Below are 24,954 nucleotides of genomic sequence, written 5' to 3' on the forward strand. Positions count from 1 at the left end.
CATCGCGAAGCCAAGATCCGGGGGACATGAGTCTCTGTTCCGGCACGCCGCCGGGACGGGAAGTGCCCCCGGAAGGCTTCTCCATCGACACCGCTGCCATCTCCACCGCCATCTTCATCACCGCTGCTGCTCCCATGAGGAGGGAGTAGTTCTCCATCGAGGCTCGGGGCTGTACCGGTAGCTATGTGGTTCATCTCTCTCCTATGTACTTCAATACAATAATCTCATGAGCTGCCTTACATGATTGAGATTCATATGATGATGCTTGTAATCTAGATGTCATTATGCTAGTCAAGTGGGTTTTACTGATGTGATCTCCGGAGACTCCTTGTCCCACGTGTGTAAAGGTGACAGTGTGTGCACCGTGTGGGTCTCTTAGGCTATATTTCACGAGAATACTTATTCACTCGTTATGAATGGCATAGTGAAGTGCTTATTTATATCCCTTTATGATTGCAATGTGTTTTGTATCACAATTTATCCATGTGCTACTCTAGTGATGTTATTAAAGTAGTTTATTCCTCCTGCACGGTGTAATGGTGACAGTGTGTGCATCCGTGTTAGTACTTGGCGTAAGCTATGATTATGATCTCTTGTAGATTATGAAGTTAACTATTGCTATGATGGTATTGATGTGATCTATTCCTCCTACATGGTGTGAAGGTGACAGTGTGCATGCTATGTTAGTACTTGGTTTAGTCATGTCGATCTTTCATGCACTCTAAGGTTATTTAAATATGAACATTTAATTGTGGAGCTTGTTAACTCCGGCATTGAGGGTTCGTGTAATCCTACGCAATGTGTTCATCATCCAACAAGAGAGTGTAGAGTATGCATTTATCTATTACTGTTATGTGATCAATGTTGAGAGTGTCCACTAGTGAAAGTCTAATCCCTAGGCCTTGTTCCTAAATATCGCTATCGCTGCTTGTTACTTGTTTTATCGAATTACTACTCGCTGCGTTACTACTGCTTGTTTACTTCCTACAATATTACTACCATCAATCGCACGCCGGCAAGCTATTTTTACGGCGCCGTACTACTTGCTCATATTCATTCATACCACTTGTATTTCACTATCTCTTCGCCGAACTAGTGCACCTATTAGGTGTGTTGGGGACACAAGAGACTTCTTGCTTTGTGGTTGCAGGGTTGCATGAGAGGGATATCTTTGACCTCTTCCTCCCTGAGTTCGATAAACCTTGGGTGATCCACTTAAGGGAAAACTTGCTGCTGTTCTACAAACCTCTGCTCTTGGAGGCCCAACACTGTCTACAAGAATAGAAGCACCCGTAGACATCAGTAGTTACAAAATTATGCTATTTTATTGATGTATGGCTCATCTTCCACTCTCTCGACGTGTCTAGGAGCATGTGCAAGGGCTAGCTTACATGAGAGTCCACCTCCCTTCTCTTTCCTCTTATCTCTCCTCCAACTAAGCAACAAGATAGTATTTTAATTTGTATAGCCAGCTGACTAGGATATATTGTACTTGCTCTAATAAGTGTACGTATTGGACATGTTAAGTTAAATTTATTAACTTTGACCAACTCTTAGAAAAAAGTAGGAAAACGCTTTGTTTCCGTCGGAGGTTTGCTAGCTTCGCTGCCTCCGGCTCGCGGACTACGCGTCCGTCCGCGTGGAGGAAAATTACCGATTCTATTGTGGGGTCCACCATGACCTTATTTCGTCGCCCCTCCCTCGTCTTCCTGCACTTAAAGCAAGTACAATAGAATCCAGTCAGCTGACTATAAGACATTAAATAATATATTTTAGATGACTTGGAGGAGAGAGAAGGGGAGAGAGAAGGGAGGTGAGCTCTTATACAATAGTCAGCTCTTGCACGTGCTCCTAGGCACTTTGTGAGAGTGAAAGGTGGACTATATGTTAGTAAAGTACTTCATTCTTAGAGCAAGTTCAATAGTAGGCTATAAGCCAAGTGCCATGTCATCTATAGTCATCTTAGAGCCAACATGTACAATAGTGAGCCATAAAATTGTACTACTACTTTATTAGTGCATGACCCACCATTCACTCTCACATAGTGCCCAGGAGCACGTGCTAGAGCTAGCTCTTGCATAAGAGCTCACTCCTCTTCTCTCTCCTCCTCTCTCTCTCCTCCAACTAGGCAACAATATATTATTTTAATTCTTATAGCCAGCTGACTAGAACTTATTGTACTTGCTCTTATAGCCAACTAGTAGTGGTTGGAGGCCCAACGACTAGTAGCCAAATTTCACGCGTGACAAGTAGGGTTTTCCCCTACTAGTGATCTAGTATTATGTACGCGTTTCTACAATGTGGATGAGTTAGTCATAAACGTTGGATGCATTGATTTTTTTTTGCTGCAAACTGGTACACGATTCTTAGATTTTTCTTCAAACAAAATGGAGATGTGTTACTTACGGCATTTTTTCTGCATGAGCATACTCGAATGATGTAAAAGTTTTTTCCACGTGTCGCAAGTCTTTACAGATTCACAGTAAAATGATGCCGCATTTCTGAAAATGTTGCATACACGTAAAAAAATGTTTATTTCAGATCTTTTTTGCACCAGTAATAGGATTTTGCAGAACTGGCCTAGGACCACACGGATGCATGTAAAAGCCAAAACGGCTGTAGCTACGACCGACGGCTAGCACTTGCCATCTCAAAAACCTTGCAACTTTCAATTTTACTATGGGCATTCTTCAATTTCTCATATCCGCTGTATTGCATTGTAGTTGACCAATACCATCATATATTTGTCACACAAAGGGAGGGTGTTGTCATTTCATCATCATCATCATCATCATCATCATCACACTATTATTATTTGCCAATTTCATGAAAGATATCCTCGATTTCATCTCTATCGCAATCACTTTTCTCAAATTTTTGTACCTTATAATAGTTTTTCTTTGTGGCATAAAATATATTTTTATTTGATTTTTAAGATTTTTATTAAAAGAGGTAAGGGCCTCTTAGATTGTTGAATTTCATAGGAATTTTAGAGGAATAAAATCTATAGAAAAAATTCTTTGTCTTTTTTAGAAACACAGTACAAACGCAGATGCTCACATACACACATATACACTCATCCCTATGAACGCACACACGCACACCCTACCCCTATGAGCACCTCTGGAAGACTGAGCCGGCGGATTGGATCCTGAAATTGACGAAGTCATCACAGGCGCCTCGCTGTTAACGGGAACGTCGTCTCCCACTGAATGAATATTCCGCCTTTATGAGACACACATATGTCAAACCTGGAGTTTGAACTCTGGTGTGCTAGGGGTACAACCACACTTCTAACCACCCAACCTCAGGTTGGTTCTCAAAAAAAATTCTTTGTTTCATTGGTATGGCTGAATTCTATAGATTCTTTTCTATGATTATTTTGTACTCCATTTAAAGAGAATGTCGTATCTACTCAAACCTTTTTGAAACATTGTTTGTTTAATTGTTTTCATGTGATGCAAATGTTCAAAGAGACGTGACATTGCAATCCCACACGTTGTCTGTCCCATTGATTTTAGATCGTGCTATTCGAAGAGTTCATTGGCCAGTCGTGGTGCACTACGCCTCTCAAGCCAAGGTAGAACGTGTGTCACGATACACTCCTATAAATATTTCTTTCAGAAAATTCCTCTTCTCCTTCTTCCAGTCTCACAACAGTGTTCCCTCCATTTTCCGCCGCATCCTCGGTCGCCGCAACCGCCAATCCCTATTCGACGACCACCTCCGCCGGGCGATCCGGCGCTTTCCTCCTCGTACGGACCCAACCTGTATGGCTGGGAAAGCCTCCTCCGTGGAGCGCGTGAAGGACCGTGCCACCGGCCTCGACAAGTTCGTCCTCCGCGAGGCCCGCGGCAGCTCCGCCGAGGTCACCCTTCCTTCTCCTTCCCCATTGAAATTCCAATCCCCGGCACCTCTAATACTTCATTGACACATATGTGCTCTACTCATCATATAAATCCAGGCTTTTGGTCGATCTGTTCGTTAGTCTCGTCGCGATCCATACAAATCGGTTGATTTAGTTCATAGAAGAAATAGGCAGAATCGATCGAGCATGTTCCTGTTTGTACAGTGACGATACAACGAACCGGTAACTAAGCTTATATTTATTATTAATTGAGGAATGCTACAGTAGAGTAGTTAATTATTGGGAATAAGTGTTGAATGTGTGTAATGAGTTGTGACCATGTATGTAGTGAATAAAGATAGTTCGGTCAAATGCCCATTTTGTGTTTGACCTGACCTTGTATTGGTGGATGTGGATGATTGTTTTTTTCTGCAGTCTTCGATTCTTAATAATGATTTTTTAACTGAAATAGTGATTGGTTTGATTGTTCAGCTATGTGGATAAATAGTTTGTTCGGTGTGGGCTCTGTGATGTTTTTGCTTAGCTGTGCCCATAGCCTGGCCTCGTCAATGTCCTTTTGGTGTTGGCATGTTCAGTGTACACTATCATTTTGTATTTTTGGCTACTGTCGAATTACATGGTCATGTCTGATGGCCTGGTACCTGGTTATGATTTTATTATATATTCTATGAAATTCTTAATTGTTTTCAATACAGTATAGAAACATTCAGTTTGTGAACATGCAGTGATGCCAGCGCTGACATATCGTGAAAAGAATTGGCATGTCTTGGTTTCATTCCCCTCGAGTATATATGATAAAAGGTTCTGGAGACAGCATGGCTGAATAATGATTTAGAAGGATGATGTCCTATCAAACCTCGATGTGACACTGGTGGTATGCCCATTGGTGTGGACATCTGTGATGCAAAGCCATCAATGTATTTTCTTTTCTATGTCAGAAATTCAGCCATACATAGATCAGGTACAACCGACGGTGATGGTTGTTAAAAAAATCGCGATATTATCTCTTGTCCTCTTTTGGACAGTTGGACAAAGAGCTCGAATTCTTTTGCACAACTGTAACCCGGAAGGTCACTATAGTCTAGTAGGAAATCCATATCTATGTATTTATAATTGCCAGTCCCAGTTTCTTTGCATATGATTTTAACTTCTCTATAGAAATGCATTCAACGTCCTCTGAGTTTCCTTATTTTTCCTATTATCAGGTATTCTTGTATGGAGGCCAAGTAACCTCTTGGTACAATACCTATGGAGAACAGCAGCTTTTTGTCAGCAAGAAGGTACTCAGATATTTTTATTCCAATCACATGACTATTATGTGGATTGGTGCTCTTTGCTGCATTTTTCTTTTATCATTGCTTATGCTTCACGCCACATTTCAAATTCCTCGCAGGCTTCTTTCAAACCACCAAAAGCGATTCGTGGAGGCATACAAATTTGCTTTCCTCAAGTATGGTCCTCAACTTGTTAATAGTCTAGTTATGTTTTACTACAATGAATTGGTCCGGCTTATAATACCCAAGTGAAAATTCCCTCATGCAGTTAGGGAACCACGGAGTTCTTGAACAGCATGGATTCGCGAGGAACCGGCTATGGAGTGTTGATGAAAGTCCTCCTCCTTTTCGAGATACCACTTATGACTGTCATATCAACTTGATACTCAAACAGTCTGGAGATGATTTGAAGATCTGGCCACACAGGTAGTAAATATTGAACTCCTTAGTCCCCATGTGAAATTTATTATCCTGATCATCCATATATTGCAGTTATGAACTCCGTTTGCAAGTTGCTCTTAGTCCAAGGGGCGATCTGGTCCTCACATCTCGAATAAAAAATATCAATGCCGATGGCAAGCCATTCCAGTTTTCGTTTGCATACCACACATATTTCTCAGTCTCTGATATCAGGTACGTTCTAGAATGTTACTACGTTGCCTTATGTTACTTTTGTTATTATGAAGTTAAATTGAGTGTTTTGTACATTCCTTGTTTAGAGAGGAGTGTAACTTATAATATGGCACGTCCTTTATACTGGGTATTGTAGAATGAACCATTTTGGGATTCATTACTCAATTAATGTTTCAGTTGCAGAATAGATAGCGTGTGAATAGACAACTTGGGTAGTGCACCGTTTTTTTTTTCTTTCTCTTAAGTATGTTTTCATATTCCAGTGAAGTAAGGGTTGAGGGTTTGGATACCTTGGACTATCTTGACAACCTGCAATCGAAGAAACGTTGTACTGAACAAGGCGATGCAGTTGTATTTGAAACTGAAGTAAGCTTTCTATATGCTTCACAGTTTGGGAGCCACTGCGGCGAGTCACTAATTCTGTTGAAATGTTTGATTGTGAAGGTGGACAGGGTATATTTGAGCGCTCCACCAAAGATTGTGACCATTGACCATGAGAAAAAAAGAACATTTGTTTTAAGGAAAAAGGAACTTCCTGATGTTGGTGAGTTAGCTTCATTTTTCTAAACTACATAGCCTAGTCACTATGGCCTTTGCTTATTTTACTTACATAGTGTATCGTCACTATGTTTTCTGTGAACACAGTTCTTTGGAACCCATGGGACAAGAAAGCAAAAGCAATGCCAGATTTAGGGAGTGAGGAGTACACATGCATGCTATGTGTAGGGGCGGCTTGTATTGAGAAGCCAATTACTTTAAGGCCTGGTGAAGAGTGGCAAGGAAGGCAGGAAATTTCCTCTGTTCCATCCAGTTACAGCAGTGGAATGTTGGATCCTGAACAGATTCGACAGCTGCAACATATCTGATTTTTTGGATGATTGAACGAGATGTAAGTGTTCTGGACTTGTCAGGGTCCTCGCTATTGCTAGTGTACTCTATTCCAAACTTCAAGCTAGATTATTGCACGTACTTCCTCCATTCATAATTACCTCATGTTCTGAGTTTAGTCAAAGTCAAAATTTGTAAAGTTTGACCAACAATAGAAGAAAAATATTAACATTCATAGTATCAAATGCATATAATTTCAAAAATATACTTTATGAATATCTAATATAGTAAATTTTATATTGTAATGTTGATTCTTTTCCTGCATATTTGGTCACTTATTTTTGCAACATTAGCCGCAGCCTATATAGGTGAATCCATGGAGGGTCATCATTGAATTGAATAGTTTTATAATAGTCTCTTTTTTTTAGCTTAGCTCAATTCACGCACGGTTACAGACTTGGTTGCAAAAAAATATTTAGAAATGCATATGAATATACAACCTAGAGTTGTAGGAGAGAGAATAGACTCTATAATGGAGTTGGCAAAATATGCAGTAAGGAGACCGATACCTTCCCAATCACGATAGGACTACATCAAGGGTTAGTCTTGAGTCCATACATGTTTTCCTTGGTGATGGATAAGGTGACCAAGGATATACAAGGAGATATTCCTTGGTGTATGCTCTTTGCTGATGATGTGGTGCTAATAGATGAAACCAGGCCCGGCGTAAATAGGAAGTTAGAGCTATGGAGGCAAACGTTGGAGTCAAAGGGGTTTAGACTTAGCAGGACAAATATTGAGTACATGCGATGCGGCTTTAGTGGTGTTGGCAGCGAAGACGGATTAGAACGACAAAGAGTGCCTAAGAGGGACACCTTCCGATACTTGGGATCAATGTTGCAAAGCAATGGTCATATCGATGAGGCACAGGATCAAGGCAGGGTGGATGAAGTGGCGGAAAGCATCTGGTATCCTATGTGATAAGAAGGTCCCACAAAATCTAAAAGATAAGGTCAGACCGACGATGCTATATGGGGCAAAATGTTGGCCAACTAAAAGACAACACATCCAACAAATGAGTGTCACGGAGATGCGCATGCTATGATGGATGTGCGGCCATACAAGAAGGGACCGGATTAGGAACGAGGTAATTAGCAATAGGGTAGGGGTCGCACCGATCAACGACAAGCTAGTCCAACACCGACTAAGGTGTTTGGGCATACCCAGTGGAGGCCTCGAGAAGGTCGTACTTCTAAGGAGTATCGAGGAGACTAGAAGGGATAGAGGACGACCAAAGTTGACTTGGGCGGAGGCGGTAAAAAGAGACTTGAGGGACTAGGATGTACCTAAAGTCTTGGCTCTTGATAGGACTGCATGGAGATCAACGATCCATATGCCGGAGTCGTAGTTTAATCTCGTTTTCCTTCTCGTTCTTGTTTTGGCTTCCTTTTATTTTTGTAGGGTTTCATATCTAGCCTACCCCAACTTGCTCGGGAAAAAGGCTTTGATGTTGTTGTTGTTGTTGTTGTTGTTTGGTCAAACTTAATTATTTTTTTACTTTGACTAAACCTAGAACGCGAGTTAATTGTGAATGGAGGGAGTACTTCATCTGCATACTTTGAAATCTGTAATCTACAGTTTAGAGCTTAATGGTTGGGTTGCTCCCCAAGAGTTCAATGCTTAGATAGTTAGCACTTCACAACGATTTAAAAATGACTTCAATTTTATTTTTGTAGCTGTGGTTGAAATGGTGGAGTCAGTTAGTTAGGGATTTTCTTGTAAATAGATCTGTGGGGCACTGGAGGAGAAAGACGTAGTTTGTCGTGAAGATTTGAGAGAAGAGTGACTAAAAAGGGGAGAGAGAATGTAATACTAGTAGTGCTCACTTTTTTTTTGAGAAAACTCAAAGGATCTTTGCGTCTCATTTTATTGAAAAGATAGTGCTTAATTTAGAAGATAACAAAACCCAAACAAGGCTTGTGTATTAAGTATTTTATCCCAATAGATCTCTCAGAGTGGATTTTTTTTCTTTTCTCTGGATCTTTTGTATCATAGATTAGGAGCTATACATCTTTCGTGCTATTAGCAGTACAATTTTCCACTGCGCCTTCAAATGATATCTTCGTTCTAGAGCCTATGGCTGAAATGATTTGCGCACTTATGTAATACATCTCCAGTTTTTTTATGAACAGCATACCTTTTATCGTGGTGTTTGCAAGAGCTTAATTAGGGTGGTTGATTTATACACTATTCATTCTTGATTCATACAAGATGCAGTAGTTACAACTGCAAGAAAAACATGCATCATGGCTTGAACCAATATTAGCTGTTGCCTTGCATCGAATAGTTTTGTTGAAAAACATTGTTGAACTTTCCTTTTAACTTACTGTACTCACTGTTACTGTATAATGTTCATTTTTCGTCTTTCTGCAGGAAGTGTCTCCAGTGTCAATAAGATAATCTGAACGGACTTCCAGCTTTCCCTTTCGTGTTCCAGTCCAAGTTGCCTGTAGTTTTTCTGGAGCAGCATTGGAGTTAAAATCTTCATTTTGTGTTATTAAAGGAGATCGATGGAGAGTTTTCATCTGTTTTGTGGGGACTTTTATGTGTCATTCATAATCACCTTCGAAAAGTAGGCCGATTTGACTTGCAGTAGTAGTCTGGTCTCAATTTTGATTGTCTTGCGTGATTGTGTCGTGTTGCCGTATTTTACCTGTACAGAATGTAGTACTTCCGCGGTACAGCCTCTTTCCTTTGATCTCGAGAAAATATAAAAAAAATGAATCTTGGAGCAGCAGTGCAGAACGATGAGTTCAGTGTTAGAGATATATTCCGTGTACGTATAAACGGATAGTCTAGGATAGAGATAGGACTCTTGTGTCTTGTCTTGCACTCCAAGATGATCCCGGTACGCCTATATATACTCGCCCATGAGGCTCAATAATACATCCAACATATTCCGCCAATCTCTCTCCCTTTCTATCCTTCTACATGGTATCAGAGCGGCGCCGATCCTAACCTAGCCGCCGCCCAAGCTTCCGCGCCGCGCCGCCCCCGGGGAGGTCGATCTCCATGATCTACTTCGGGGGCCGCGCAATCCGTATGAGGGTTCGTCCGCCGATCCGTTGATCCGCTGCCCTCGAGTCTTTTTTTCCAATATGTAGATTGGTTTTCTTTTTTCTCGCCGGTCGCTCGACCCGGCGTTTTCTTTTTTGGTTTTACCGATCATAGATCGGATTGAGTCGCCCATCGCCGTCGTCCACCTGCGCCTCTACTCCAACCTCGGCGTCGACTGCACCGGCCATCGCCATCAACCGCGCGGCGCGGCCGCACACGTCACACACGGGACGCCTACGTGCGACGCAGCAGGCTGTCTTGCCCGCGCGGTCTCCATCGCTGGTCGGTCTTCGCCGTCATCGCCCGGGACTACACCGACAACGCCGCAATCAACTCCGATATGCGCGTCGTCCACGCCATGGCGCGTGTAGCGCCGCCGTCGGTCTGATCAACCGACCCCGCGCACGTCTACGCCAAGCACGTCCCCGAGCACGCGCCTACCACCGATCGAGCGTCGGGTTGCCGCTGCGTCGCCCCCTTCGGGCCGCAGCGCCGCCGCCTTTGGTCCATGCTACCGGCCTCCGACGCGCCTTCCAAGGCGTGTACGTCGCTGGTGGCCTCCTGCCGCTGCATCGACTCGCGCCCTGCAGCTACGCCGGCCCCTCGGGCCGAGACGTCGCCGCACGCAGTCTACTTCGCCGTCCCCGCGCACCGACGTTCTAGGCTACTACCGCGCCGCCCCATCGGCGCAGGTCGCCACCGTCAGCGCAAGGTCTACGTCAAGCCGCCGGGTTCCTCATCGCCAACTTCGAGTACCGCCGCCGCACCTCCACAGGTACCCTGCATGACCACTCTAGTCGTCACAGGCCTCGCCGACCACCTCTACAGTCTAGGCATCCAGCATGGTCACTCATGGTCACCGCTGGTTTCGCCGCCTTCTACGTCTCCGTCCACCACGACCTAGCAGTCCATGATGGTCCCTTCCCTCGCACGCCCGGTATTGGCAACACCGACGCGTGCCTTCATCCCCGACGCGCCCCCGAGCCTGGCAAGCTCGGGCCAGCGCCTCGTCTTCATCGGCTTCGACAGCATCTTTATCGGCATCGACTCTTCTACGACTGCCTCGACCGCGTCGCCGACTTCGTCTTTGCGTACTAGGTTCTGGCAAAACCGGAGTATGCCTTCGTCCCCGACGTGCGCCTAGTTCTGACAAAACTAGGGCAGCACCTCGTCCTCGACGGCTCGGACTGCATCGACTTCGGCATCGACAACCTCCACGACTGCCTCGACGCGTCTCCGTCACTCTACTCGCGCACTATGCGCTTGCGGCTTCATGTGCGGCTATCTCGACACCGGCACCCGACCACGACATCGACCACGGCATCCCCTCGCGCGGCTACCCCGACCAAGGTTGCAACACCCACGCTCTCGGCTACCTCGACATCGGCACAAAGGGCTATCACCTCGCATGAGCACCTCAGCTTCTTCTACAGTCCAAGCATCCGCGACGTGACACCGTCCACGACGCTCCCGCTACGACTGCGGGGGAGTGTTAGAGATATATTCCGTGTACGTATAAACGGATAGTCTAGGATAGAGATAGGACTCTTGTGTCTTGTCTTGCACTCCAAGATGATCCCGGTACGCCTATATATACTCGCCCATGAGGCTCAATAATACATCCAACATATTCCGCCAATCTCTCTCCCTCTCTATCGTTCTACATTCAGGTCTGATTCTTCTATGCTAGAACTGTTTATTTATTTACACTGTGCTGCATTCCGTGCCACAAGAAAAAGAAGAACATATTGCCAAGCCAAGGAAGCTGGGAGCTTGAAAGTGGCTGCCTAGATTTTGAAACATGTGGTCTGTACACTGAGTAAGTCACAGTTTTCCGTCTTCCATGCCACAAGAAAAGCATTAGAATTAGAATGAGACATCCCTTTCATCCTTTTTTTATTGAAATAGACATCCCTTTCATCCTCATCTAAGTAATTACAGGCGAACATCCATCCTTCTCTGTACACACCACCACAGTAGCAACCGTTCTTATTGGAGATTATTAGATGCCGAAATGTCACGGCCTATACATGCCATAGTTCAAACCACAGCGGTCCGGGGGATCTCAGCTCACCGCCGCAGCACGGTGCGGCCTCCGGAGGTGCGAAAACGACGGCCTCCAGCAGAAAGCCTGGGCCGCCGCGGCTTCTCCGGCGCCGGTGGCCGGAAGCCGTAGGTCTGGTTCTCGGAGTTGAGCATGTTCCACATCACCTGGACATCGTCGTACCCGCAGGTTTGGACGTCCCTATGTAGGTCCACCACTCCTGTGCTCCCTGCAGCCCATTTGTGAACCAAAAATGGTGATTAGTGTGTATTAATACTGCTATATAAAAACATACAGGTATTTTTTTTTTTTGAAAAGGACATACAGGTATTTCTGCGAGAGACAAATGTTGCCCCTAGGTTTGTAAGGCACTAAGGCTACATAATGGTTAGCAAAAAGAATAAGAAAATAAAAGAGGGATCCAGCCGTAGCCATTGACAAACTGGGTAGCCTACAACAAAGAGAGTTGATGATGCATATGTATGCAAATCCAAATAGCCGGCCGTTAGAAGCAAAGGCAGCATAGGTTGGCGGCAGCGTTGTGATGTTCGCCCTTCATTTGGTTCCGTTTTTCTACGCATGTCTATACACGGACCTGTTCTTTTCTTCTGCGACACACTTGACACTATAATGTTCTCCGCTGGTGCCACTCTTTTTGAGAAACCTATACTGCACATATTTGAGTTAAAACAAAGTGCAGCAAACTACCACACGGGCATCTGAAATTCAGAAATTGTAATCCCTACACCAATCGTCGGGCCGTTTATTCAGATCAATCAAGGGATCAACGCATGCATGGTTAAACAATTGAAGTGTAGCGCGCGGTGACCACGTACACAGGCATCTAGAATTCAGATACTACTGTAATCCGTACACTAATCGTCGGACTGTTTATTCAGATCAATAAAGGAATGAATGCATGGTTACACAACTGAAGCGCAGCAATTAGCATGCAGGCATCTCAGATTCAACGGCTGTGTTTTGATGCAGAGGCTGGGGCAAGTCCCCCATTTCGGAAAAAAAGGCATCTCGAATTCAGATGGCACTGTAATCCCTACACTAATCGTCGGACTGTTTATTCAGATCAACCCCAGAATCAATGCACGGTCGATGCAATGAATCCATGGTAAAATGGTAAACAGTGCCCGGGAAATGGAAGTGGAAACAAGGAAGCATTTGGGAGACAAATTGCTGCCTTAACAGGAGATGACATGAGATTTGCTCCGAGCTTACCACCGTTGCGCGCCCGCCGCGCGACGGCGAGCCACGCCCGGCGCACCGGCGCCACCAGCCTCTCGCGCCACCACGCCATGGTCGGCTCGGCTCTCGATCGACGACGAAGGCGATGCTGCTGCCGGCTAGCTCGATCAGCTGACAGCTAGCTCGATCAATGCCCACGGCCGGAGCGCGTGTTATATACTAGGAAGGACGGGTCGCCCTCGCGGTGCACGGTTGTTAGCACGAGCTCCCGATTTGGCGGGATCCGCTTACACTTACACGGTGGTTGGCGGCTCCGATTGGGCGTACGATCGAATCGGGCGCGCATGTGCCGGCGATCGCGCGCGCGGAGGGTTCACGTGGCGCCAACGCGCTGTGCCTGTGCGACGTCCGGCCGAGATCTTTCTTTCTCTTTGGGGTTGGGCGCACCTACAAGCACGGACACGGACGAGCTCGTTTTCTTCTAGGGTGAAGAACCATGCATGGATATTGTATTGCATCAATAATACTCCGTACTCCTTATTACTAGAATAGAAAGAGGTACGAATGCAAAATAAAGAGGTAGGGTGGCCGTATGGCGACCAACGTCTAGGGATGATCGCGGAGCTGTCTGCTGCTTGTACCGTCTCAGTGGATGTAAAGATAGGATTTTTTTTAGATCAAAGGCGTCTCCCCCCTTCCATTTCAAAGAAACGAAACCAAGTTCACAGAGTTCACAAGTTCCTCCGCATTCCAGATAACAAAACTTCTAAAGAAAAAGGCACTCTCCAGCAAAACAGACTACTACTCAAAGAAAACAACACCCATATGACAACCGATACAGAAGCATATCATTGGATGTAAAGATGGGATTTGGTTAACCATTTAGGTTTCGGATCCGAACCTTTTTTTTAGATCAAAGGGATAAAATCCATCCTTACACACCAAAACACACAAACAAAGTTCTGGTCACTACTTATTTGGTCCACACACTCTTTTTTTTCGAGGTTGACCGGGGGGGGGGAATCCCCACTGCTTGTTATATTCCACGAAAGTAGCCTGGCAGGCTCATGTTCTTACAAACAGAAAGGGGGAAATACAGGGGGTACAGAGGAGAAGAAGACAACTAAAAAAATAAAAAATAAACAAGGGAACACAAGGGAAAGGGGAGGTTAGCATCCGAAGCCAACCGAACCCCCTTGGGAGGCTAGCACCCCAAAGGACAGTCACTATGACTTGGCAAGCGAGCGAGGGGCGGCGACGAAGACCTGCAGAACCAAGACCAAGTACAGTCGAAGGGCGTCGGATAGCCGAGACTGGGGCGACGACACCGGTGTGCCGACCCCGTGGTCGAAGGGCGATGCAGAGACGAGGCACGCCCCAAGCACGAACCAGACAAGGCCACAACCAGACGTCACCTTGGGACCTCAAGCCGACCGCTAAACGGGTATCTCCGGATAAATACACACCGCAAGCAGGCAGAACAGGGGAGCAGGTGGTGGAATACGTGGACACCAACAGAAGCACGCGAAGAAGCATCCCGGCACGGTCGAAGGGCGTCGGATAGCCGAGTCCGTGCGGCGACACCGGTGTGCCGCCGGCATTGCCGAAGGGGATGTGCCACCGAGACCAACCACAGTCGAAGGGCATCGGATAGCCGAGACTGGGGCGACGACACCGGTGTGCCGACCCCGTGGTCGAAGGGTGGCGCATACTGAGGCAACCCCAGGATGTCCAGGCAGCTCGGCCGGGCCACCATGACAACAACCTAGTCCCGCAAGTACACGAGCGGGCAGCCAGCGGGGCGACAAGAGGCAAGCGTTGTCCCAAGTGTGTCAGGAGGTGCACAGAGCCAAGAGGACGCCTCCACGGAGGAGCACGATGCCCGCAGGCGTCGTCGTCCACAGGCTTTCGCCTGGATGTGCATCTCCACCATAGCATCGGGACAGGCCAACCTCCCCCACTCAGCAGGAGACCGCAGCGAGGGGTGGACGGGGAGCGGTCGAGCTGCAAAGGGCCCACACCAGAAGCCCGTCGGAGGGGCACAACACCGTCCGTCCATGAGCCAAGCCACGCGCCAGGGGCCGGGATCAACGGCCGGACACCCGGGGCGAGAACTCGGAGGCGGCCGGAACACGCAGGAGCCGCGGGGCGGGCCTCACGCGAGGAGACCCGAGCCACCACGGCCAGAAACCGGCAGGGACGGAGGAGCAGCACCGCCTCCCAGCAGGCCCGCACGGCGCCAGGGGCGGCGCGCTGCAGACGCCAGAGGGCCTCACCACGGCGGAGGGCTGCCAGCAGGCAAAGCCCCGTGGCCTTCACGGCCAGATCCGACGGGGACTCACCACGGAGGAGCAGCACCGCCTCCCAGCAGGCCGGCACGGCGCCAGGGGCGGCGCGCGGCAGACGTCGGAGGCCTCACCACGGCGAAGGGGGCACTCTGAACACTACTAGGGTCTGCTTAAGGCACAGCAAACACAACTGGCGAAAACGAAATAGAAGAGAAACAAAGGCCTAACAAGACAGCTAGCCACTTTTCTCCCTTCCACCCCAACACCAGATAAGGAGGTCTTTTGCTGCCTTTACTTCACATCGCCAGTCTTGGTATCCATGGCACCCAACATTTATGTTCCGGATTCGAACCTATTGAACCATTTTATGTAAAGGGGAGTAGTATAGATTAATCATTAGGTTATTAAGATTTAAAAGGTTAACCGTTGGTTATTAATGTTCGAACTTTTTTTTTTGCGGTGAACATAGGGATCTAGTTCTGTTAATCAGTAATAGAAATACATTACGCATCCTGTAACCACAAATCGGTTAGGACACTGGTAGAAAAACGGCCATTGGTCGCGGTTCGCAACTGCCATTAGTCGCGGTTGCGCAACCGTGACCAATTAAGCGCGACTAAAGGCCCCCCCCTTTAGTCGCGGTTCCGCGACTAAAGGCACGTCCACGTGGCCGCCAGCAGTCCGTCGGGGCGGAGGACCTTTAGTCGCGGTTCTCCTGGCCAACCGCGACTAAAGGCCGCCGCAGGTTTAGGGTTTTAGCCCCCCCTAAACCAGGTTTCTTTTTAATTTGTATTGTTTTATTTCTTTTGGGTTTTAATTTTGAAGGAGTTTCACATATTCTACGGTACTACATACATGCATATGAATGTACAATTTCAAACAAATTTGAAATTAGAACCAAAAAGAATTCAAGAGGAATATACAATATATATTCAATATCGGATGACCAACATATACAATTTTGAACAAGTTTCCATACACAATTTAGTGCATATAAAGTTCTACGTCCTCTACATAGTGTTCTCCTTTAGGATCGACGACTTCCCTCACGAACCATCCAGCTAGTTCCTCTTGAAGTGGTCGGAAGCGAGCTTCTGGAGTAAGCATCTTCCAGAGGTTATTCCTATTGACATTGTTATCACACGGAACCCGCTCAGAGGTGTATCTCCGGATCATCTCACAAACATAGTATCCACATAGATTGGTCCCCGGTGGCTGAATATCCCCAGTCCCACTCTTTGACCGCATAAAATGTAGCTCTTTTTTGAACTCACCGACCTTGGCATCTACGAACCGTCTCCAAACCCTACGAGGCAAAGAAAATTAAATGAACAAGAGAGTTATTAGTTACTTGATATTAGGAAATGAACGAAATAGGCCGATCGATATAGAGCGCAAATGAATGAAAATAATTACTTCTGCATCATTTTTCTCATGTCGGTCCAAAGCTTTGCATCCATATTCAGAGAGTCGTGGATGAGAACTGTGGAGTCGTGAAATTTAATTACTAGCAGAATTCAGTGGAACCTGCGGACACGATACATGCACAGTCATGCATAACTCATCGATTAGCCACATACCATGCATGGAGTAAACAAAAGAGAATGTGCTCAAGACAGAAACACTCACCCAAAATGGTAAGAAAATAGAATATCACTTTTGAGTTCCTGCTTATCAAGAAACCGCCACAGGTCTTCCTCCACGTCGGCGGGGTGATGTTTTAACACATATCCATTAACGATGTGTGGGTCAATGAACCCAACATCATGGATGTTCCTTACTTCGCATTCCTTGATCTTCATTCTCGCATTATAGAGTATGGAACAATATAGTTAGGACATATATATAGTGCAGGCAATGAACGAGATGGGGTAGAAATAAATCACTTACATAACGTAGCAACTGATGATAGATTTGTCGAGCTCGCGCAGATTGAGAAGCTGGAACAATTCACTCAGATGAATTGTTACATAGTAATGTTTGAAGTGATGCTCATGTCTAACTTCCGCATAAATATATTCTTTGGCGTTTTTTATTTTTTATGTAACGCTTGTACCAATTTAGCAGATTTTTCATTTGTTGAGGTAGATCCTCTTCCTGCGCAGGCTCGACGAGGGGCCCATTCCGCACATATGTAATTACTGGTTTACTCATTGGCGCCTCCTCAAGGCCTAACACTGCACGAAGAGTCATACCTAAGTTGGCCGCTTGTTCTCTGGCACTCGTTACAGTCAATCCCTGTGCTGCCGCGCTATGATATCGGGGGCATCCGGACCGGCGACTTTCACTATGAGCGGGGCAATTGATTGTTTACTTTGTTCCCCGAGCTGGGCAACTCGTTTCCCGCTTTTTGTACTTGCTAATTCTTTCTCGGCCTCCTCCAAGGCTTTCTTCTTCTGCTTCTCCGCCCGCTCTTTCTTATCCTTCAACATGAGTGCCTGCCTACGAAGTTCACGTGCATAGTCGTCAGGCAGATTCTTCGCGGCTTGGGACGGTGTGCTCAAAAATGACTTAGCCACTTCTTTTGCTCATCAGAAAATACTGGCTTGGGCTTGGGCTCTCTTTTCTTCTTGCAGTCCGCCTTCCATTTCTCATAATCAGCAGTCGCGGCCGCGTTGACTTCCTCGGCACTACGTTCCCAAGGCCTTCTGGGGAGAGGCTTCAGTGATGGCTCCGGTACCCGCCCGGGGCGGACTGGGGGGCGGCGGCTGCTTACCCGCCGGAGGTGAATTGGGGGGCGGCGTCGGCTCACGTGAAGGAGGTGTAGGTGAAGCACCACCACCACCACCACCGCCGCCACCGCCACCACCACCGTAGGGGGTGGACTTGTTTGCCTTGGCGCCTCGCCTGGAAACTTGATAAACTTCTTTTGCCATAGAATGAAATGGCGCTTGACATCTCCAAGTCTTCTCTCCCCTTCGGTGTAGCAATGTCAATCTCCGTGTCCTCAAACCCCGGGACTATGTCCTCCACCGTGACACGAGCATAGCCATCTTGAATGGGCTTGTCGTGGTGGAGTGCTCCAGGTTCACATGGTAAAGCACTGCCGATGGCTACCTTCATGGACATGTTCCCAATTGGATAATACAGATGACATTCTTTCATCTCCTTTACATCGTCCACGGGGTAGCGAGGAGGCTTCGGTGCAGTAATTTCGATCGCCGGAGGCTCCGGTGCAGTAATCTCGATCGTCGGTGCATGTGCACTAGCCGGTGGGGTCTCCGTGGAAGCCACGCTGCTTCTCCGCTGCTGGCTTCCGAGATCCAATGGATGATCTTCATGCTGCGCCCGAGCTGCATCTCTTTCGGCTACTAGTACACTCACGGTTTTCTTCATCACATCCATTTCCGATGCCAACCGTGCCACAATATCTGCTTCCCGATCCATCTTTCTCTTACGGCTTCTGTAACCGTACGGGTCATCGTTCTGGGAGAACCCTATTTTCCCCGGAATGTGCCCCATGCCTCGTACACGTCCTCCGTGTTCATGATTCCCGAGGGCTTTTGTCAGCACGTCGTTCTCTCTGTTGAACTTGATCTTCCCCTCTTGAGCATCCCTCATTGCGTCAATAAGGGCTTGGGTGGGTTTAATTATTTTGCCCCGGTAAACACACTCCCCTGTCTCCGGGTTCAGCGTTCCCCCATGCCCGTACCACCAGCTTTTGGCCCTTGGGTCCCATCCCTCCGTACCTGGACGGATTCCTCGCGCCCTCAGCTCGTTCTCCATCTTCTCCCACCTAGGGTCCCAAAGGCGATACCCTCCTGGCCCCATAATATGATTGTACTCCTTCTTAGCCGCATTTTCCTTATTTTTTTCGATATTTGAATGAACTGCTCCGATTTCTTTTGCTTCACAAATTCTGGCCAATCATGTTTCAGTTTCTCATATTGTCCTTTGAAATCCGGAGTCTTCTTCTCGTTGACATAGTCACGGGCTAGATTTTGCTTGAATTTCCGGAATGCGTCGGCCATCTTATGAAGAGCGAACTGTTTGACTAGCCTCCTCCTCTCCTTGTTTTCCTCAATCTTGTTACTCTCCTCATCTAATTTGTTGTATTCCGGAGGTAGAACGAAATGTTCCATAAGCTTCTTGAAGCAATCTTTTTTGTTCTCTTATCGACAAAAGTGAAACCAATTCGTGCCTTCTTTGGCTCATTCCACTCCTGGACGGTGATCGAGACGTTGTCTCTAACAACGGCTCCGCATTGGTTGATAAACTTGGTGGCGTTCTTGCGGGGCTCCAGCGGCCTGCCGGTTGCACTGTCGACAACCTCGATGGTGCATGTTTCTCCTTGTTTCATCATCTTGGTTGCGCCACGCTTTGACGACGTACTCGATTGTTTCGACGATCCGGCCGAGGGCTAAAATAAGAAAGAGAGTCGCGCGCGTTAGTACACACATATTTATTCAAATCAGTTAGTTTGTATCACCAGAGGCTCCATGTATATATATACCTCGGCGCCGGAGGTGGTTGCTACTTCCATTTGAAGATCGTCGTTTATCGATGTTTGTTCGGCATCATCTTGCTGACGGCCTTCATCTTCACCGTCAAGGTTCAGATAAGAAGAGATATCATCTTCTTCTTGTCCGGTCGGCATATATAGAATATCGCCGTTTATGATGCCGAACATATGGTCTTCAGCGTCCGGATCATAGCTGGCCATAATCGGGTCAGCTCTATCGTCCGCCATATGTCAGTCCTGAAAACATGTAGTAAAAACAAATTAACTAAGTGAAGAAGGGGGGCGGTGGCGGTGGCGAAAGGGGGGGCGGTGGCAAAAGGGTGGCGGTGGGTGATCGGTGGCGGTGGGTGATATGCGTTCGAGTAACTTAAAAGGGAGGCTGAGGTATATGTAGCCCTTTATTTTTAAATATTCATAAACTGTATTTCAAAGTATTAAAAGAATCTAGGCAAAAACTTAGAGGTACTCATTAGTCAATGATATATATGGTACAAAAAATGTGAGTGTGGCATTTTGACAAACTCAAATAAATTTTGTAGTCAAATAAACTTAGAGATACCGCGGGAACAAATTTTAAGTTACAAATTTTAAGTTATACAAATTTAAGTTACAAATTTTAGTGAGGCGGCGCAGCAGAGATCGACGACGCGTGCGCATGCGGTGAGAGAGAGGCCGGCGCATGCGCGTGCGCGGTGAGAGAGAGAGGGCCGGCCGGCGGCGCGCGGGAAGGGGAGAGGAGGAGGGCGACGAGGAGCACGGACGGTGAGAGAGAGACCGGCGCGGTTTTTTTAGTTTTTTTTATTTGTAACTAAGTTTTTTTGTTACACTTTAATTATACACTTTAATTAAGTTACAATTTAATTAAGTTACCATTTTAATTAAAAAACTTAGTTACAAATTTACAATTTAAAGTATAGATATAGATATAGATATAGATTTACACTTTAATTAATTAGTTACAAATTAGTTACAAATTTAAACTTTAATTAGATACAAAAACAACTTAATTAGTTATACAAATATTAAGTTATAATTAAATTAATTAATTTTTAGTTAAAAAAAAAGAAAATTTGGCCGGGCCGGCGCGCCGCTCCTCTCTCTGCTCTCCTCTCGATCTTCGGATGGCCGGCCGCGCCGCCATCTCCTTCGTGGCGACGAACGAGGGCGGCGAGGGGCGCGCGGCGGCGCTTTGGCGAGGGGCGGCGGCGCTTTGACGCGCGGCCGGCGGCGAGGCGATCGAGCAGCGCGGGCCGAGCGCGCGCGGCAGAGAGGGCGCGCGGCAGAGAGGGCGCGCGGCAGAGAGGGCGCGCGGCGCGCGCGCGCCCGCCATGAGAGAGGAAGGCGCGCAGGAAGGGACGAAAGGGGGAGGCGACGAACTGCGAGGCGACGGGGCGGGCGGCGTGACGGCGAGGACTCCGGGGCGGCGAGGCGGCGGCGTCGTCTGCGAGGACTCCGGGGCGGCGAGGCGACGCGATTCGTTGCAGAGAGACGAAGTGAGGAGAAGAGAAGCGGCCGTTCGCGCGCAGGTATTTAAGGAAGTCGACCTTTAGTCGCGGTTGGTGCCTTTAGTCGCGGTTGGTGACACCAACCGCGACTAAAGGGTTTTTCGCCGGAATTTTGGTTCCCGCGGAAAGACCCTTTAGTCGCGGTTGGCGAGGCCAACCGCGACTAAAGGTGATTTTCCAAATACTTTTGATTTCAAAATCTGAAAAATACAAATAATATATCAATAAAATCAGAAAAATAAAACTAATTCATTTCAAGATCTGGAAAATACAAATAATATATCAAAAAAATCAGAAAAAATAAAACTAATTCATTTAAAAATCTTAAAAATACAAATAATATATCAAAAAAATCAGAAAAAATAGAACTAATTCATTTAAAAATCTTAAAAATACAAATAATATATCATAAAATAAAGAAAAATAGAACTAATTCATTTAAAAATCTTAAAAATACAAATAATATATCAAAAAATAAAGAAAAATATACTAATTCATTTAAAAATCTTAAAAATACAAATAATATGACCAGCTCTGGTACCCTCTTCTTCCCGCCATTTCTTCCCTATCTTCCCGCCTCTTTCTTCCCGCCTCTTTCTTCCCGCCACTTTCTTCCCGCCACTTTCTTCCCGCCTCTTTCTTCCCGCCTCTTTCTTCCCGCCACTTTCTTCCCGCCACTTTCTTCACGCCTCTTTCTTCCCGCCACTTTCTTCCCGCCTCTTTCTTCCCGCCTCCTGTCTTCCCGCTCCCATTTTTCCCGCCATTTGTCACTACATATATGTAGCCCGGCTTGGCCAGCATTATCACATCTCTACAATCTCTCATCACTCTCTCATGGCTTCCACCGCACCCACTCTAACCTACCAGCAGGTGGAGGAGCTTTGCGCCTCGAACTACCCTTGCCCACCGAGCTACCGCGTTCCCGCCGGCTGGAGCCTAAGCGCCGGCGGCGTGCCGGTCCCTCCCGTCCCTCGTGGTACTGCGCGCCGGGCGGCCATCACGAACCACTACTACCTCGACCTCACGCCGGAGCAGCGGATGAATCCCCGCTGGCATCCCGGTAACCAGCATACTTGGGACGCCTTCTTCATCAATCGGCGTGAGAGGGCGCTCGCCAGGTATGAGGAGGACGGTCTGCCTCCTGGGAACTTCCACGAGGCCGGCCGTCGGCTATCGTGGTACGGCCGGACTCTGCAGAGCGTCATGGACTACATCACGGCCGGCGATATCCTCCGCCTGCGCTACCCTCAGTTCGAACCACGAGCGCCGCCCGACGACAGCAGCGACGACGACGGCGGCAACTTAGAAGGCGACGACTACCAGTACAACGGCGGCGGTTATGAAGACTACGAGTATGCATATTATACGCCTAGGCATGAGTATGACTAAATCACTCCAAATTTCATGTATCATCAGTGGTATCTCGAATCATTCGAAAATGGACACCAAACACATCACGGGTAATATAATTCACATGATCCATTCAACAAAGTTTGGTACAATAAATTATTACACATCATTTCTTCCCTTGTGTCTCTGCTTGCTTACGATTGTGTCGTATCCATGGAGCATCCTCATCATTTAACTTAATGCTTGGGTCGGTGTTCACTTTGAAGGGCGGAATTTCAGCAAACATATTATAATCTTCTGACATGTCTGTCTTGTCCTCCACTCCCACGATGTTTCTTTTCCCCGAAAGAACAATGTGGCGCTTTGGATCATCGCATGATGTACTCGATCGTTTTCTTATCTTTCCGTTTCCTCGGTTTGCTACTCATGTCCTTCACATAGAAAACCTGAGCGACATCTTTCGCTAGGACGAATGGTTCGTCAAGGTAACCAAGATTGTTGAAATCCACCATTGTCATTCCGTATTGCTGGTCCACCTTTACCCCACCTCCTGTTAGCTTGAACCATTTGCAACGGAACAAAGGGACCTTAAAGGAGGGTCCATAGTCAAGTTCCCATATCTCCTCTATGTAACCATAATATGTGACCTTTTGCCCATTCTCGGTTGCTGCATCAAAGCGGACACCGCTGTTTTGGTTGGTGCTCTTTTTATCTTGGGCGATCGTGTAAAATGTATTCCCATTTATCTCGTACCCTTGGAAAGTCGTTATAGTCGAAGATGGTGTCTTGGCCAACATGTACAACTGATCTACAACATGATCGTCATTCATTAAATGTTTTCTCAACCAACTGCCGAAAGTCTCCATGTGGGCCTTCCTAATCCAGGATTCAGGCTTCCCCGGGTTGTCCGAGCGTAAAATATTCTTGTGTTTCTCAAAGTACGAAGCCACCAAGCTGGAATTGGTCAGAACTGTGTGGTGTGCTTCAGTCAGAGAATGGCCGTCCATACATATCGTTGATTTCCTTCCGATCGTGCCTTTTCCACTTAGTCTCCCCTCGTGTCGCGATCGAGGAAGACCAATCGGCTTAAGGTCAGGAACAAAGTCAACACGAAACTCAATTACCTCCTCATTTCCATAGCCCTTGGCGATGCTTCCTTCTGGCCTAGCACGGTTACGAACATATTTCTTTAATACTCCCATGAACCTCTCGAAGGGGAACATATTGTGTAGAAATACAGGACCGAGAATGGAAATCTCTTCGACTAGGTGAACCAGGAGGTGCGTCATAATATTGAAGAAGGATGGCGGGAACACCAACTCGAAACTGACAAGACATTGGACCACATCGTTCTGTAACCGTGGTAGAACTGGATTGATTACCTTCTGAGAGATTGCATTGAGGAATGCACATAGCTTCACAATGGCTATTCGAACATTTTCCGGCAGGAGCCCCCTCAAAGCAATCGGAAGCAATTGCGTCATAATCACGTGGCAGTCGTGAGACTTCAGGTTTTGGAACTTTTTGTCCGCCATGTTTATTATTCCCTTTATATTGGACGAGAATCCAGACGGGACCTTCATACTGCTCAGGCATTCAAAAAAGATGACATTCTCTTCTTTGGTCAGAGCGTAGCTGGCACGACCTTGAAACCATTCTGGATGCCGGTCATCAGGGTCTTTCAAACGTTGCTGGTCCTGCCGTGCTTCCTTTGTATCATTTGTCTTCCCATACACGCCCAAGAAGCTTAGGAGGTTCACGCAAATATTCTTCGTAACGTGCATCACGTCGATTGCAGAGCGGACATCTAGGACTTTCCAATATTCTAGCTCCCGTAATATAGATTTCTTCTTCCACATGGCTGCGTGCCCGTCAGCTCCCTTCGGAACCGATTGTCCGCCGAGACCCTTTCCAAAGATGACTTTCAAATCCTTGACCATATCAAATACCTCAGCACCGAGTGCGTTCCGCAGTGCTTCGGCCGGTGATCTGCCTTGCCATTGTAATGCTTGCCTTTCTTACTTACTGGATGAATTTTCGGAAGAAATCGACGATGCCCAAGGTACACGTTCTTCTTACAATTTGGCAAATGTACACTTTCAGTCTCATGTAAGCAGTGCGTGCATGCATTGTATCCCTTATTTGACAGTCTCGAAAGGTTACTAAGAGCAGGCCAATCGTTGATGGTTACGAAAAGCAACGCTCGTAGGTCAAATTCCTCTTCTTTGTGCTCATCCCACACACGGACACCAGGTCTGCCCCACGGCTGTAAAAGTTCATCAACTAATGGCCTTAGGTACACATCGATATCGTTGCTCGGGTTGCTTTGGACCTTGGATGAGCACCGGCATCATAATGAACTTCCGCTTCATGCACAACCAAGGA

At 46.9% G+C, this 24,954-nt stretch overlaps 1 protein-coding gene across 1 annotated transcript; it reads left to right on the forward strand.

Moving 5' to 3' along the window:
- The first annotated feature begins 3,660 nt into the window (after positions 1 to 3,660).
- Positions 3,661 to 9,221, forward strand: LOC124686538 (putative glucose-6-phosphate 1-epimerase). Its single transcript, XM_047220470.1, has 9 exons — positions 3,661 to 3,868; positions 5,074 to 5,148; positions 5,262 to 5,318; positions 5,411 to 5,568; positions 5,635 to 5,775; positions 6,039 to 6,141; positions 6,220 to 6,319; positions 6,421 to 6,664; positions 9,037 to 9,221. The coding sequence occupies exons 1-8, from the start codon at positions 3,773 to 3,775 to the stop codon at positions 6,639 to 6,641; spliced, it is 951 nt and encodes a 316-aa protein (XP_047076426.1). The 5' UTR covers positions 3,661 to 3,772; the 3' UTR covers positions 6,642 to 6,664; positions 9,037 to 9,221.
- Positions 9,222 to 24,954: the final 15,733 nt, after the last annotated feature.

The sequence above is a fragment of the Lolium rigidum genome, chromosome 2 (assembly GCF_022539505.1).
Source record: "Lolium rigidum isolate FL_2022 chromosome 2, APGP_CSIRO_Lrig_0.1, whole genome shotgun sequence".
Taxonomy (NCBI): domain Eukaryota; kingdom Viridiplantae; phylum Streptophyta; class Magnoliopsida; order Poales; family Poaceae; genus Lolium; species Lolium rigidum.

Excerpts from the sequence above, each read along its gene's own strand:
- LOC124686538 (XM_047220470.1), top strand. The coding sequence starts at position 3,773 with ATGGCTGGGAAAGCCTCCTCCGTGGAGCGCGTGAAGGACCGTGCCACC. Across the intron at positions 5,149-5,261 it reads AGCTTTTTGTCAGCAAGAAG|GCTTCTTTCAAACCACCAAA; the intron begins GTACTCAGATAT and ends AATTCCTCGCAG. Across the intron at positions 5,319-5,410 it reads TACAAATTTGCTTTCCTCAA|TTAGGGAACCACGGAGTTCT; the intron begins GTATGGTCCTCA and ends TCCCTCATGCAG.